Source organism: Dermacentor albipictus, unplaced genomic scaffold (genome assembly GCF_038994185.2).
Source record: "Dermacentor albipictus isolate Rhodes 1998 colony unplaced genomic scaffold, USDA_Dalb.pri_finalv2 scaffold_23, whole genome shotgun sequence".
Taxonomy (NCBI): Eukaryota; Metazoa; Arthropoda; class Arachnida; order Ixodida; family Ixodidae; genus Dermacentor; species Dermacentor albipictus.
The window spans coordinates 3,561,490-3,578,207 of NW_027225577.1; the positions used below are offsets into that span (position 1 = coordinate 3,561,490).

At 45.3% G+C, this 16,718-nt stretch overlaps 1 protein-coding gene across 1 annotated transcript in view; it reads right to left on the minus strand.

The window, feature by feature from the left end:
• LOC139052437 (uncharacterized) overlaps positions 1 to 2,645 on the minus strand; it is an 87,716-nt gene extending 85,071 nt beyond the window's left edge. Inside the window, exon 1 of the mRNA XM_070529536.1 lies at positions 2,026 to 2,645. Within this exon, the coding sequence (XP_070385637.1) occupies positions 2,026 to 2,512 (487 nt within the window). The 5' untranslated portion in view covers positions 2,513 to 2,645. The remainder of the gene's footprint in view (positions 1 to 2,025) is intronic.
• Positions 2,646 to 16,718: the final 14,073 nt, after the last annotated feature.

The following is a 16,718-nucleotide window of genomic DNA, read 5'->3' on the forward strand; positions in this document are numbered from 1 at the left end:
GCCTGGAAAACAATCGCATGTATTTCAGGCAATGAATGCCTGAAAACAATCGCAAGGATCGTACAACTGCGCAATTACACAACGCAGTCGGTCAGAGCTCAGGTATATCAAGAGAACCTTCGCATTTTAGCTTTGCGTGAAATGCGCCTATTGTTTTATTCATAAGAAAAAAAAAGATAATCATCTATGCTGTTGATGAACTGGATAAATCCTAACGTCTATTAACTCTATTGTCCTCTGTTAATTGGGAATGTTATTCGATGTTAAACTTCTGTCGCAACTACAGAGGCACGTACTATCACTTATGTATAGCTAGGTCTTCAGTACGAAGCGGGAAGCTCTTGTCATATCAGAGAGGAGCTACAAGATAGCAAATGCAAATCTATTTAAAGAAACATTTACATAGAGGGCGATACAAATGTTGTATAGTTGTATGAGGTTGAATATAAGTGTACATGGTTGAAGTGTATTGACAAAAATAACCAAATGGTAAAGTGTTGTTATACATCCACTTATGTGAATGTATAATGCTGTACGTGATTGTGTTATCTTGTATACCATTGATGAAACATCATGAAAGAATGCTGTATGTGATTGTGTTATCTTGTATACCATTGATTAAACGTCAGAAAGAACCAAGAATATGTAGGTTTCAAGCATAATATAAGACGCACTAGCCTTCCCCTTTGTAACTTTAACAAGGAGCAAATCAGGCTATGTTCAATGCACGCCGGTTTCATTTTAATGTCTGCTTCTTTTGTTTTTCATGAACTTTAGTGCCAGCAAAATAAACATGTGATCATTTGGGTGCTACGCTACTTACAAACTCAGAAAAAACGAGGAAGAAATGACATTCGAAAAGAATTTCAGATTCCCTGTTTTGCATGACATTGCATGATAGCCGTCAACTCAGGAACGAAGTTTCTTATTTTATTTATTTTTTGCCTTTCATTGCCGTATGGTGGTGTCCTATTTGAATGTTTACAGCCAGTAGTTATGTAGAAATGTTTTCACATTAAGGGAATATGTTAAATAGAGCAGGTGATTGTTAGGACTTTGCATGGAAGGTAAATTCGGTCACACGATAAACGGGATCGTGACTCCGCGTTGATGTGAAATCATAAGGATGATGTGTTTATACGAAGCTTATGAATATTACGCTTTTATCACATTGATTTATGCCCGTGCATACTCTATAACAACTGTCTGGAGCATTACGTTTGAGTGGCACGGCAAATGGCACGCGGTATATCGGGATGAAAAGTCACGTGGCCGTGACGGACGGAGGCGAAGGCGCGCGGATGACGCCTGCAGTTGTCGCTGGAAGTAGATGACTATGACTGCTGCTTGCTTTTTCCATCTGGGGAGGAGGCGCAAGAGCCTGCAACTTTTCATTGCAACGTCGTACATTTGTCGATTGTGGTAACGGCAAAAAAAAAAAGTTATTTCAGTGCAGTGACATTTCTACCCCATACAACGGAACATGTTTTTTTGACGCTTCTTGGTGAGGCGCACGTGTGTCGATCCTCGGCCATTTCTTTTCACAGCTGCACTGAACACAGTGATGCAGAATCCTCCATCTTTTCTTTAAAACTTGCCAGAGTGATCCTCACGTAAAGAGTGACTCGAGGGGGCGTCAGAACTGCATTACGTGCGCAGGACTTCCCTCTCCACTTCACTTCGACGTGCAGACCGGTTCAAAAGGCGTACTGCACCACAGACGAGTTCGTCAACAACGAACTACCGGCTCGATGTCGATGGCAACCAAGGCACTTGCGACCGCCAGAATGGTGCTCCAGCTAAGCATTCAGCAGCGCTAGCGACATTCCACAAACGCCCCCCGAAAGATTTCCCAGTCGTTGTGCCAACACGAGCGCAGTGTAAACCGGTGCGCGACGCGCTATTGCGCAGCTGTCACCAGTGTGCCGAACGAGATCCACGAGGAGCAGACAGCCTGCAACGTGGTTCTTCCCACCCGCGCCGATTCCCCAACGGGAGGCAGCGTCAGAAGCGGCAGCAACCCACCTGTGGCCGCGGCCGCGGCGAGCAGAGACGCGGCTGCCGCGCTCCTCGCTGCTCCCCCGAAGAAGCGCTCCTTGTCCCGGCCGTGCACCGCTGCGGCTCCGTGGTCGGCCAGGATGGCCGTCACACCGAACTTGAGCGGCGGCGGGGGCGGGGTGCGCAGTTCGTCGTCGTCGTCCCGGGGCGTCATGCCTCCCGACGAGGAACAGCAGTCCAGTTGCTGCTGGTGTTGCTCCTGCTGCTGTTGCTGCTGCTGTTGAAGCTGCTGCTGAAGCTGGTGCTGGAGGTGCTGCTGCAGTTGCTGGTGTTGGTGAGCGACGGCCGCGGCTGCCGCGACTTGCTGCTGGTGGTGCGACACTAGCGAGCCGACCACGACACCGGAGGCCGGAGGGGACGACGCCTCGACGCCCCGCGCCAGCAGGTTGTCCACGAGGAAGGAACTGTTCGGCCGGTGCGTGAGCGTGAGCGGCCCGGCGGCCGTCGGGTACATCGGAGCGCCGTGCGCGTCCCCGCTCCCCGCTATGAATTATACACGAGTCGGTTCGCCCCGCGCGGTTCCCGGATCAATGCATGGGGGAACCGGGCGCCCGACGGGGGCCGCCGTTCCCATTGGCCCGCCGGCCCGGCCCGCTCGCATTATGCGGGGGCCGCCCACCGCAGCGGACCTCGCCGCCGCTACGCGCTACCGCTGCCGCTCCGAGCACCGCGGCCGAGCCGGCCGCGGCAGGAGCCCCCGCTCCCTCCATTCCTCCCTCTGATCCGGCCGGATCGCAGAAGGGTGGCAGCTCTTCGCTCGCTACAGGCTCCAGCCGAGATCATTCGATCGGCCGATTTTCTCTCGAGAGCATACGCGCGCGAAGCGTGGTGTGGGCGAGTGAGGTAGTACGCGGCGGCGGTCTCTGAGGTGAGGCCGATTGCGCTTTCACGAGCTAGCGCAGGTTTATGCGGAGAGGAAGCGGCGCCGGGTGATGTGATGCGGAGTCCGCTCGCAATGTTTGCCTCGTGCTCACTGGCGGAATGGTGGCGGGGAAAACCGACGCTCTTTCACCGCGGCAGACTCCGCGGTAATTAAAGAGTAGTGGGCGACTAACTATGCGGGCGATGCAGATTCCTGGCGGTGTCGCGGGGGCGTCGCGCTATGTCTTTGGAAGAGGCTGAAAGTTCTCGGCACAGTAAAACGTACCGTATACGCATGTCCTGAGTTAGCATTGGCGGCAATGATGCTTTCTCGACCGGTACATGCGGTCTCTCTCGTACGATATATAGAGTCACCAGTTTGAAATTGGTGCTATTCAGTAGACTAATTGACTTCCTTCAGTGCCCGTGACATAAACAACACCGCGATTGTATAAACACTCCTATATCGTTGCTATAGGTTGGTAAACACTTCGAAAGAACATTGCATACCATCGTAGACCTGCGACACGACTGTCAATAAATCCAGTAGCTTACCTTTCTGGCTGCGTCATAAATGGGCTAGCTAAACAAATTAGTCATTTTTTTGTTCACTGGGTTGCCGATACCGAAAATAAAGTGGAACATTTCCGCGTGTCACTTGTGCTTCTTCCTTATCTCTGCAGCGGTGCAGTATAATATTGGTCGCTATTGTTTCGACGCCTTATAATTCCTGCTTCCTGCTTGTACTACTTCAGCTTAATTCTTTCCCTTCTATGGAAAAGTAAAGTGGTAAGTCCTGAGGTGCACCACAGGGGTTGGGTCTACCCCCAACTGTTCCTAAAAGAGAAGGCGTGCAGTTAATAACATATGAGCCATGCACTGGCGTAGCCAGCAATTTCGTTCGTGGGGGGCTCACATTGAAGCTCGGCCTCCTCCTTATAGAATTTGTCGAGGGATCAAATACATGAATAATAACTGCTTTGCAATTGCAAAAGATGCTGCAAACGAATACTTGAAAGCTACGCACTGTCTAGACAAGTAAAATATGTTTTTTTTTTTCATAGAATAATATACTCGCATGTCCCAAGAATTGTGCCCGAATAACTGATATCTATGCTTCCATGTTTTTTGTATATTTAATAAAGAAAGAAAACATCGCATGGACTTTAGAACTATATCAGTTCGAAACTAGGAAAGCAGTGCATGCCGCTGATATGAAATATGTAAAAGCCATGAAATGAAGAAGTTGAGGACAAATATTGTGCTGAAACTTTGTCATTCAAAAGCCTTGTATACATTTTTGCACATACGCAACGGCCACGGAAAAATCTCAAAGACGCTGTCCTTTATTACAATGTATTGCGCAGGAGCAGCTGTCACCGGTCGTGTATTGTGAGTAATTGCAGCGAAATTTTAGTCGCAACAGAAAGCATATATATATATATATATATATATATATATATATATATATATATATATATATATATATATATATATGACAAACGGAATGCTTTATTTAAAAGTAGTCTACATGAGAATTTATACATTTGCCCCATCGACTAAAGAGTCGCGTGATTCACCTCTGATAAGACTCCTTGGGTTGCTCTGCTTCAACATGTCTTTAACTGATTCTTTCGCGTCATCGTACGACGAATCTGGTTCTCTTGAGCTGTTTCTTTCAATTCCCCCAAGATGTGGAAGTCGCAAGGCGACAGGTCTGGACTGTATGGCGGATGTTGCGGCGTTTCCCACTTGAACTTGGCCAGTTTTGTGTTAACCACATCAACGACGTGGGACGCCATCGTCACGGAGCAAGATGACTCCATTCGTCAATTTTCAGCGTCGTTTGTTCTTGATCGTGACACGCAGCCGATCTGGCGTATCACAATATCGTAAACGATTGATAGCCTCTTCGGGTTCAGCATATTCGATCAGTAATGGCCCCTCAAGATGGAAAAGAAGTGAACAAGACCTTTCCGGCGGAAATGACGGCCATTGCTTTCTTTGTGGGTGGTGAATTCGAATGTTTACACTGTAAGCTTTGCCGTCGTGTTTCAGGCTCGTAGTAGTGGCACCATGATTCGTCCCCCGTCGCAATTGCAGACATCGTCATTGTAAATGAGACCCTCATTGTCATACCAGATCAAATGAGTCAAGGCAGTGCCAAAATTCTCCGTCTTCTGGCGGTGGTTAAAATCTTGGGCATCCATTGCGCACACAAGAGCCGATAACCGAGATTTTCATGAATTATGGCGTGAACCAAACCGTGACTGATGTTCACACGCTCTGCCAGTTCATCGATGCTTATACTCCGTTCTTGTCTAATCAGCTCATTAACCTTTGCAATTGTCCTGGGGGCGATTTCACGGTGGCTTTGGCCCGGTCCTGGGTCGTCTTTGCAACTTTCAAGTCCTTCTTTGAACCGCTGGCTCCAATGCTTCACAGTGGCCAATGAAATGCAAGGTTGAACGTACACGGCAGGCGTATACGGCGACTAAACTCTTTTTGGGAAGCACCTTCAGCTGTCAAAAAACCTCACGACCCCACGCTCTTCAACTTTTCCAGCGCCCATTATATCACGCAACCATGTTCAACCCAGTGTATGAGAGCATTATAGAACATTTATCCTCACACCTGCGTGTCACTTTTCTAAGTGCTACGCGCATGCCTCGCAGATAATGAACCGAACCATTATTGAGAGGGGTGCGTTGGCTTACTTTCATTTGAATAACCCTCGTACATTAGAAATGCGAAGATACAATGGAATATACAAATGTGAAAATACAGCTTGATAAATGGCAATAAAAGTGTTATTGGAAACAAAGTTCACTGCATTTGCACACAAAACCTCGCAACAGGATATTTAAATATACGTATAAGCCTCTAATAAATCTACATATCTAAGAAAAGGTCACTGCATATAATGCGTCCGACAAGGCAAATAAACATGTTGCGCAATCACACATTCACAGATCACAGAATCCTAGACCCCCCTCCTTCCACTCCCTCCGATGTATCGCGCGCGACGGAAGGCAGCGCGCTTCCTCCCCGTTGTTCTCTCTTGCGCAAACAAGACTGAGCCACCATCGTTGGCTGCAGATGCATGGGCGCTGTCACGAAATCTAGCCCGAGTTCGCTGTGTTCACGCCAAAATATCTTTTAGAGCGTGAAAAAGACATTCTAGACAAAATCCAGAATGATTTCTGGCGCCGGGTGTTGGTTCGGCCGGCGGTGCATGACAACACGAAATAATTTCGGGAGGGGCTGAAATAAGACCCCCCCGGGCTACGCCCCTGGAGTCATGCCATTTCGCAGTTTACAATGCGCATTTTCGCGTACAGCACACAGAGCCAGAAATAAAGGAAACAGAAACATAGACATACTATAGTCGGTAATAAGCGTTTCGTAATAAATAAATGCACTTAATACTTGTGTCTTCTTTCTTTCTCCTTCATTACCTGCACTAGGAAGCCTTGCATGCATACAGTGCGCGCGCACACGTACGCACGCACATACACATGCACAAACAGGCATGCACACGCACACATATTCACGCGCACGCACACACAGAAGACTCTGACCTTGAAGAGTGCCAATGTCCAGTGAAGCAGCCTTTTTCGATCAGCTGTGTTAACAATCTTCCATGGCCATTATTATTCCGCACATTTTCAACATTTCGAACTTGGCCCGAAAATTTATACTGGGCGTCACATTTCGTTTCTCCAGGACACAGCGAGAACATAAGCAAATGACGGCCGGGATTTGCTTCCGTCTGCATAACGCTTTCGAGCGGTGCAATAAGTAATTTGCTGCAAAGGCCGTGAATATCCCACTCTTTTTATACTTTGCACACATGGAAGCCATAATGTGCCCCCACCCCCCCTCTTAACTAGATCGGGCCACATCTTGTTCTCCCAGGCTAACATAACACGCAGTCCGTAAAAAACACACATAACGCTTTGGAGCGCTTCCAAACGTAACTCACCGCAAATGCTCTTACTTATCGCGCATACTTCAGAGATTTTACCAGCACGAAACCTACACATAACAGCGTTGCTGTTCCGGGCAAGATTAAATTAAGGGCCACGTTTGCTTGTCTGAGGAAACGGGGAAGCATTTCGGACAACGGCTAGATAACGAATTTGAATCCTTGGGTGACTTACTGCAAATGCAGTCATTATTCCACTCACTATCATCGATCATGTGTTCCATAATTCCACGATATATACTAATATAGGTGTTACAGGTTACATTTAACGAGCACACGTTAAACTTGGCACGCATATCACTCATAACATGACCCTTATTCTCAATACAGTTTAATCCAATGCGATTTGCAATTCTGTCAGGATAGCTGACAAAGCTTTCAGGTGTTTCGTAAAATATACTCATGACGTTTTGGATCACATGCATAATTGATTCACTGCAAAGACGCTGCACAGGTAACCCACATATCCTAAGCTTTGCCGGCACGCATATCATGGCCCGTATATCTAATATAAATTTGGTGCCCCGTTCAGTACACCTAAAACAGCAGCAAAACGTTTGACCCGTTTCGTATGACGCCTGACGAATAGCGAAAAAAAAAACGAAGAAAGAAACGAGTGCTCAGCGCCTGCAAATCCCGTAGTTATGCCATCAATTTAAAGTTGTGTGCATTTCTCCTCTCTTTATTTATTATTCCTTCTTTCACCTTTTATTCCCTTAAACCCTTTCCCCAGCACAGGGTAGCCAGCCGGTATTTCCACTGGCTAACCTCCCTGCCCTTTCCTCTCTTTTTTCTTCTTGTCCTTCAAACTGCGGTTGCTTATCGCCCTTAAAGGGACAAGTGCTACGAATGAATGAATGAATGAATGAATGAATGAATGAATGAATGAATGAATGAATGAATGAATGAAACTTCATTTGAAATGGCTCTTTGTCTATGCCGTCCGACCCCAAAGGGAAACACTATACCAGTTTAAAGCAATAAATTACCCTCTCAAAGCTATTTTGCGGATTTTCGTGGTAAGACGTTGATTATTATAATAGAGATTGAAGGCCAACGTTCAATTTTTCGAATTTCATGCCGGAACCTCGGCGTCGGTACATACGCCAGTGTGACGTCAGACATTTTAAATTGTCCCTTTTTTGATTAATTGAATTCTCGGGTATCACGTGCCAAAACCACGATTTGATTGTGAAGCACGCCGTAATGGGAGACTCCGGATTAATTTTGACCACCAGGGGATCTTTAACGTGTTCCCAAAGCATGGGACACGGGCGTTCTTGCATTTTACCCCCATCGAAATGTAGCCACCGCGGCCGGGATTTGCTCCCGCGACCTCTTGCTTAGCAACGAAACACCATAGCCGCTAAGCCACCGCGGCAGGTGTGTTTCCTTTATTTTCTTTTCTTTCTTTTTGTTGCCATTTGGGTCATTATGATGCCGTAAATGTTCTAGAATCTTGCGCACTTCAATATTTCGCTCCTTTAAAACACAATGTAGTCCATCTTTGGCATGAAATAATTAGATATGCCTTAGCGAACACCATAAAAAAATATGCGACGTCATGGCGAGCTGGTGCGAGAACTTCAAGGTGGCGGCGCTACCACTCTTTTGTTTTTTCGCTTTTTCGTCAGCACTGTAACATAATTTACACTCTTAAATGTTAAAAAGCATGTAAATGTGTGTAGAGAGAGAGAGAGAGAGCAGGGAAGAAGGAAAGGCAGGGAGGTTAACCAGACTGAGTCTAGTTTGTTATGTGTGTAAATGTGTAAATGTGTATATAACTCATACACTTAGGGTGTCAATTATATAAATCACACCCTAAGGGTGCGATTTATATAATTGACACCCTTGTCTATAACTGAGGGTGTGAGTTATAGAGACATTTAAAACCTTTTTCACTTTTAAGGGTGCAAATTATTTTATAGTCAAGGCTCCCCTCCTTGTAAAATGGCGTTCACCTTTCTTTTTCTTTTTGTGGTATTGTACAGCGGTAGCTTACTCGCGTATAATTTTTTCTCTGTAGTTTACCTTTTAGCACATACTTCTATGGGGCTTGAACTCGGTGCAACATTCCGGTCTACCAGGACGCTGGGAGAGAAAAAAAAAGCATATAACGACTATATGTCGAATTCTTGTATGGGTATTTTTTAGAAAGGCCCGACGTACGCTATTTAAACTATGTCTTCAGCGGTAGCTCAGTGGCTATGACGTCGCGCTGCTGAGTAACGAGCTCCCAGGCTGCTGCGCCGGCCGCATTTCTTTCGGGGTGGAATGCAAGGACGCTAATGCATACCATGCATCGGATGCACGCTAAAGAATCTCAGATTATTTCGAAATTGATCCGCAGTCACTCACTATATCTATACTGCGTGCCTGAGAATCAGATCGTGGTGACGGCACGTCAGACCCCGGAATTATTTAAGGATTTCAAAATCTGATCGTACATCACTCGTCGCATGCCCCCCTCCCCTCCCTCTTTCCCACGTGTACTGAAACTCGATTCCTCATTTAGTTCTCTCGGGACACCAAGCGAACAGAGTATAGGCGCTCTGTGTCGCGCCTCCAAAAGAGAAGACGAGAATGCAGCCATTATTTGCTCATCCTCTAATTGTAAAATTAAAAAAAAAAGATCGCTGAATGTGCGAACGGTCGTTAGGTATTAATGTTATCCACTAGGTAGTTCGGGAATGCTCCTGAAAGCTTTAATCGTTTCAGGACGTTTCTTTCGATCAAACGAACACAGTGCAGTCTGGTGATTTCACTCCGTACCCGCCGTGGTTGCTCAGTGGATATATGGTGTTGGGCTGCTGAGCACGAGGCTGCGGGATCGAATCCCGGCCACGGCGGCCGCATCTCGATGGGGGCGAAAACGCCCGTGTACTTAGATTTAGGTGCACGTTAAAGAACTCCAGGTGATCGAAATTTCCGCAGTCCCCCACTACGGCGTGCCTCATAATCAGAAAGTGGTTTTGGCACGTAAAACCCCATAATTTAATTTCACTCCGTGAATAGGTTATAATACATCTCGCGAACTGCTGCGCAGTTCTTTGAGACGTGGAAATAACGGCTTGCTCTATTTTTGTTACTATGCGTTAGACCACCTTTGTGAGCGTTTCGATTCTGTTTTCGCAACGCGTACGTTTCCCCTTGCGCCCGCCCGTTGGGCCTGGGACGCAGGAGCTTTCCCACGGCCTTCGCACGCGGCGTGCCAGTCGATAAACAGCGCCGCGCCACCGCCGCAGTTTGAATCCGGAGCTTGGCTTGCGATGGCGACACGCATGCGTCTTGTTTCAAAACAAACCGCGCGCGTAATCGCGACGCCTGTTGTTGGGGAGAAAGCGCGAGCACTTGCAATTGCGATACCTTCCTGGAGGCTGCGGCGAGACGTTTACACGTAAACATCCATATAGACCGGGTGTCCAAGGCCCCCTGCGGGCAAAGGATGTGTTTTTGTCTCCACGTGAATGGATACCTTGTTGCATTCGCGCGCAAAGGCTCGTCTCACAATATACGGCCGGTGGCGCGGATGTTATACAGCGGCGGCTGCGCCAGCATCGTCTTTCGATGAAGACCGCCTGCGACGGTTTGCACTCGCGTACACAAACAGGGAATGACAACGTGTGAGTCGTGTGGCGCGCACGTAAAAAAGCAAAATAGAGTGCCGACCTTTCGATGGCAGAGCTGCTCGCTCAGAGGACGTCGGGCAAGCTCCACAGGAGTACGCGAAACTCCGTTTCCGTGGTTTTCGGCTTTGTTGTGAAGAGTAATTATATGAAAAAAAAAAGAAAATTAAAGAAAGAAGAGGTTCGAAAAGAAAAAAAAAAAGTACGCGCGACAAAATTCACCTCTCTAGTATAACATATTGTTTTCCGCTTCCCGAGTGAAACGTAGCCCACCGGGCTCAGCCTGGTTAACCTCTCTGCCTTTCCCTTATGACTTCTCTCTCTCTTCTTTGGAAGCGCGATTTTTGGTAGCCGTTTTGGCAACGATACCTGCATCTCGTGTTGCCCACAGTTATCAAATAACAATAAATAACGAAACATACAGCAACAATACAAAAGTTAATGTGGTCTATAAACAATCAAAAGGTGTCTATAATATGTGCATCGCATACCGTCTACTCTCAGTGCTTGCTTTCTTAGGCGGTTGCCTGTTACGGGGAGCCATATACTATAGCAAGTGAAAAGGCTAACACCTATGCCTATTGAAATACACCTAAAGCGTTGAAATGCTTTTATGAGGCAACCGATGGAACGATTATAATTAACTTTACTCAATTCGAGAGAGAAAATGGAATTATAGTGAATGTATAGCAAGCATAATTTAGATGTACTGCCGGTAATTTTTTTACAAGAGTTGGCGGAAATCGGCAAGTTAGAAAATAAGATAAATCGAAGCCCGAAGTTTACAAATACACAACTACCGCAGTTCTGTAATGTGCATCCGTTAGAGCAGCTGAATGCAGACAAATTTTGTATAATAAATTACAGCTTACGTGAATTTGTTACGATGCTTAGAAGGGTTTTGCAAATGTCATAGTCACATATTACTTGCGTACTTCAGAGTGGTTTATAATAAATAAATTTTACCTCGTTTACATGCATTTTTATTAGGTGCAGTTGGCACAATTGTGATACCATGTTGTACTTCTGAGTTATAAAGTTGTAAACTTGATAGTATGATTCGTGAAATTTTTTTATTTTGAACGATCTTTATAGAAACATTGACGAATTATATAAAAATGTGTCAGCTTCATGCAGTTAAAATATTTTAACTTTTTTTGTACATGCAACAAACCTAATAAAATTCGGTATAGTGGCAGCCGAGGAAAATTATTTCTCCGTCACCATGTGGGAGAGAGAGAGAGGGAAGGGAAGAAGGAAAGGCCGGGAGGTTAAGTAGACTGAGTCCAGTTTGCTACCCTACACGTGAGGAGGGGAATAGGGAGAACCTATGAGCTAAAGCTCCCTCTTAAGGTGACAGCTTTATCATGGCGACGATAGACTGCTTGGTGACGGCGTCGTGGGAAGCATCATTCTTAACTGGCTAAGAAAACAGGCAAACATAGAAAATGTAATGCCCTTCAGCTGTATCGAAGACAATGCTTATAGATTATCATACAGACATCTGTCGGCGTTGAGAGGAAAGGGCCAGAAGGTAGGATAGGAATATGAATATATAAGATAGAAAAACGCTATATACGGCGATATACAATTTGCGATGAAGATAGACGACCCTACTGCAATTTATCTGGTAGTTGGCAACATTAATTCATCGACGAGGCACTTTCGTGAACTTGCGGAACAAGTGCCATGATACTATCAAGTTTACAACTTTATATCTCAGAAGTACAACATGGTATTACAATTGTGCCAACTGCAACAATGACCCCGATTGGGGCTTTCTTCCTTCACGTACAACACCGTTCGTTGAAGTGTTTCAACGCTGAGTCGCAAAGCTGGAACAAGGCGATCGTTTATACCAACGGTAGAGCCCACAATTAAGCCCAGAGATTTACCACTATATATAATTCTGGATGTCGAGGAAGGTAAAAAAACAGCTAGGAGAGCTCAGTAAAATATCTTTGATATAGGTGACTTCTCCGCTTTATTTTTCTAGGAGCTGAGGCTTTCATTCGTGATAGAATCCTGTCCACTTCTGCTAGCTGGGAAAAGTGGTGTTTTATATTGTATAACAAGAAACTAAATGGTGTCTGCTTACATGTGACCTGTGTTTCTTACTGTGCACATAAAGTTGGACAAACGTTTCAAGTTACACAACGTTATGCAAACGCTTCCAATGCAGCCGCTTTCGTCTCTGCTAGAAGGGTCAGTAAATTACCTGCAGAGTATGAAGTTCTAGTGCCTTCATAAGGGCGTCCGATTTCTGCCCTCTGCACGCGTTGATCAACAAACATAAGCAAACTTTTTGCTGCGCTACCGACTCGTGTCGATTCATGCACTTTTCCTTTTTCTTGCTCGCTGCCCAAAGCTTGGCTCTCATGCCCGAGGCCAATACACGTCAGCACTGCCGCCGTGAGGCCGAGCTCCTTTAAATATTAAGCTTCACTTTTAATGTTGTTTACTTTCTGGGGCGTTGGTGTCATAGCACCTTTTTGTGGTGCGCATCAACTTGGAAGTAACGCCGCCCTCTGGGAAGTTGAGAAGCCCCTAAACAGTAAAAATAAGAAATTGCAATTATAGACAGTGGATTAAAACGAAGAGAAAGATGCAGAAGTGAGGGCGGCGTGATATAGTAGATGGAGGGTGGATAGCTGAGGGGAAGTTTGGCTTGGAAAGCCTGTCGGGGTATTGAAAAACAGAAGAAAAACGCGCGATGAAGGTGAGGTGCATAAGAAGACATGTAGTGTATGTTGGAAGAACTCGGCCCGATATCCGCGATCCACCGAGGCGTCAATGAATTGGCGGCCCAGTGGTGGTCCACGGCTGTGCGCGCGCGATGGCACGGCGAGAAAGAGCAGCGAACGCGGCAGCGGATGCGGGGAGGGGGAACGCGCATAACCGGGAAAGGTTGCCTGCTGCACGCATGTCTCCGACGCGTTCGTTCAGGCGGCTCTGAACTCGGATGCCCGCGAGGCGCCGAGATCGGGTGCTCACGTCACTCGAAGTGAGGTGACAAGGTGAATGAGGCCTGCAATGAAAACAAGACAGGCTCGCAAAATAAAAAAAGAAAAGAAAAAGGAAAGGCGTGGGGAAAAAAAAAGAAACACATCACAAGTGACAAAGAAAGAAAGAAGGGAGGGAGAGAGAGAGAGAATGAAACATGCGACGAACAGTTGGAGACGATGTGGTATTCTGAAACCTTCTTTATCTTTTGCATAATTTTGCTGTAGCACCTGAGTGAGGTGCTCGTCACACGTGTTAGTCCAGTGATGCAAATGATGCAAACTACTTGTAAAAAAACACAAATAAGACAAACGTCCCGGTGAGACGCGACGCTCGAGAATGAGTGAATGACGTCATGTAGCACGCAGCGGCGTCTGTTGTTAAACCGCTAATAACCTCTGTTCTTCTCGTACCCTGAGGCCGAGTAAATGGTTATGAAAGGTGCCGACGCGCTCGTTTCCTGCGGTGGAGACAGGGATGCAATTACGTTTAAGTGGTGGTATTGGTTGAGAAGAACATGCATCCTAAGCAATCACCGCAAGAAAGGCGTGGAGCAGTGGCACGGTAACTGAGTGTTTAAACCAATAAAAAGTCTCAACGCGCTAACATTAATCAGCCGTTAACTTGCGGTGGTAGCACGTGAATTGCCACCCCTGCAAGCAAAGTAGGAAAACCGACGTACGCACGCACGCACGATGTATTCAAGTTCAAGTTCAAGTTCAAGTTCAAGTTCAAGTTTATTGTTATGACATGTAGAAAAAACGGGCTTACATATTATATACAGCATCAGGAGGTCCCAGAGTGACAAACTGCCAGGGGGACCTCTTATCATTAGTGGGTGCATAAGAGTATTAGAGCAGCAAGTAGAGGGCGAACAAACTGACAAAACAAAAGAAAAAAAACGCGTTAAAAAATACAATTCTTCGGGAACAAGTGCAAATAAATAGAAGACAATTAGATATATAGTAAAAACAGCGTTATACAGTAATATCACAATAAATAATCATAAGCAGCAATATCTAGTAATCTAACAAAAATTTGGCTCTTCTGCATATTACCAACAAAGAAAAATACAAAGTGTTTTACAGAAATATGAAGCCCAACGATACAATAAAAGAAGTAATGTAAAGAAAATGTAAGAAATATGAAAATGTTTTTATGACAAATGAAAAGATGCTTCTGCTAACAGTATTCTTTTCATATTGTGTTTAAAAAACTGCAATGAAAGAGATGACTTAATATTAACAGGGATGCGATTCCAAAGTGAAATACCATGGAAACGAAGTGTAAATTTACCATAGTTAGATCTGATTTTAGGTAATAGAAGGTTATTGCGTTCTGCAAACCTAGTTATATTTCTGCCTTTCATCCCTTCGTCATAGTAAGAGGCGATCTTTGGTTTTGTGCACCTTTGGTTGTGTCCTTAGCAAAAGGTATAGTCGGCTGCATGTACGCACGTGGGAATCGTCCGCTTGAGGTTTCGTTTCCTTGTAGTTATGAAGAAAAAGAACGGCAACCAAATGCATATCGCATGTGGAACACATTCTCGGCGTACACAGGAGTCGCCGGGCGCCGTCATTGCATGTTCTTTCATCATCGTACGATCCATGGTCATTCAGGAGTCCATTTCGGAGCGTCTTTCGTAAGATGAAAATTAAAAAAAAAAGTCTCTCAGCCCGTTAGCCTCCGCAGAGGTCACAGTTTGCATATTTCGACAAAGGTAATTGCATGAGAAAATGTGACCGAAGTGACAAAAAAAGAAAAAAGAAATGCTACGCGCCCATGAAGAGCCTCATTTACTGGCTTAGTTTTTCCACTTTGGAAATGCTAAAAATTATGCGCAATAAAGAGAGAGGAAGAGAGGGAGAAGAAAAAGAAGGAAAGGTCAGGGTAAGACCGCTCTATATTTACAGACTTCAGCTAGGTAGCGTGTTGCTATCGTGAATTTTGTTTGTAAATGTTGTGGTAAACACGTTTACGAAAGCGAGAACTCGGGCTCAGCAGCCTTGAAACTAGATCTCCGATTCCACAAAATATTTGTGAGGTAAGGGTGGTTAAACAACAACAACAACAACAACAACAACAACAACAACAACAACAATAATCGTCGTCATCATGATAAACATAATCGTCATCATCATCATCATAATCTGTGCTGATGGAGATGATCGTGCCTGTAGATGGCGCCAGCTACCCCTTTTCTCCTAATTCATAGATGTGTCCCAACCGATGTTTCAAACAAAGAATAGAGTGAAGAATAAATAAAAAAGAAGAACGCAGTGGTAACATTTCTAAAGGTCACACACGCACATGCAACGGGAATACACCGAAAGAAATGCCACTGAGCGCTTCACAAAATACAACAATCTTACAAACTGTTAAATGAAGTCCATCGTTGGAGGCGTGTTTCAAGCACAGCTATCGCGAACACGCACACAGGGGCCACAATAAACCAATAAGAAACATATTTTAGAAACATTTATACGTGCAAATGCTGAAAAAAATTAATTACTGACACAAATAGTATGTCTTATCATGATCAAGGCTAAGATAATGACATTTTGTAGCTTTTGCATACTGGTTCTTCAAGAAACTGTACTAATGCGCCTGCTGCTGTGTGTTGCGTCTTTAACGCGATAATGTTAAGGGCCTTACGTTGCAGAAAATCCGGTGTGCAGCGTCGGACGCCACTTTGGCAAAAAAAAAACTTCGAACCATATTCCGAACCACGCATACCCAACCACTCTTATGCCACCAAATGTGGTCATACCTTGTTTTTCATTCTTTACAAAGTTATTCCTCAGAATTTTGAGAACGACAGCCGATAAAGAAGTGCAATAATAATAAAAAACATCGACAGCGCATATCTTTTATGTTAGCTCTTCGCAGACTGAAATATTAAAAGTGCGAAACAATAACTGGAGATCGACCCGCGCAAGAAACTGTACTATGCAGTTTCTTGCGGAAACTGTACTTCGTGCATAGTACTAAACTGTACTATGCACGAAGGCCGCGTGTCTACGAGAAAGCTCGCCTTCGTGCATAGCGTTCGCCGCCAGCGTTTCCCGGAAAACTTTACGGTTACATAAGCTGCAGTTGTACGGAAGCATGAAAAGCAGTCAGCGGTCTTCGAATGCTATCGCATTCCACTTTTACAGGCGAAGCTTAACCGTCCGCCATCT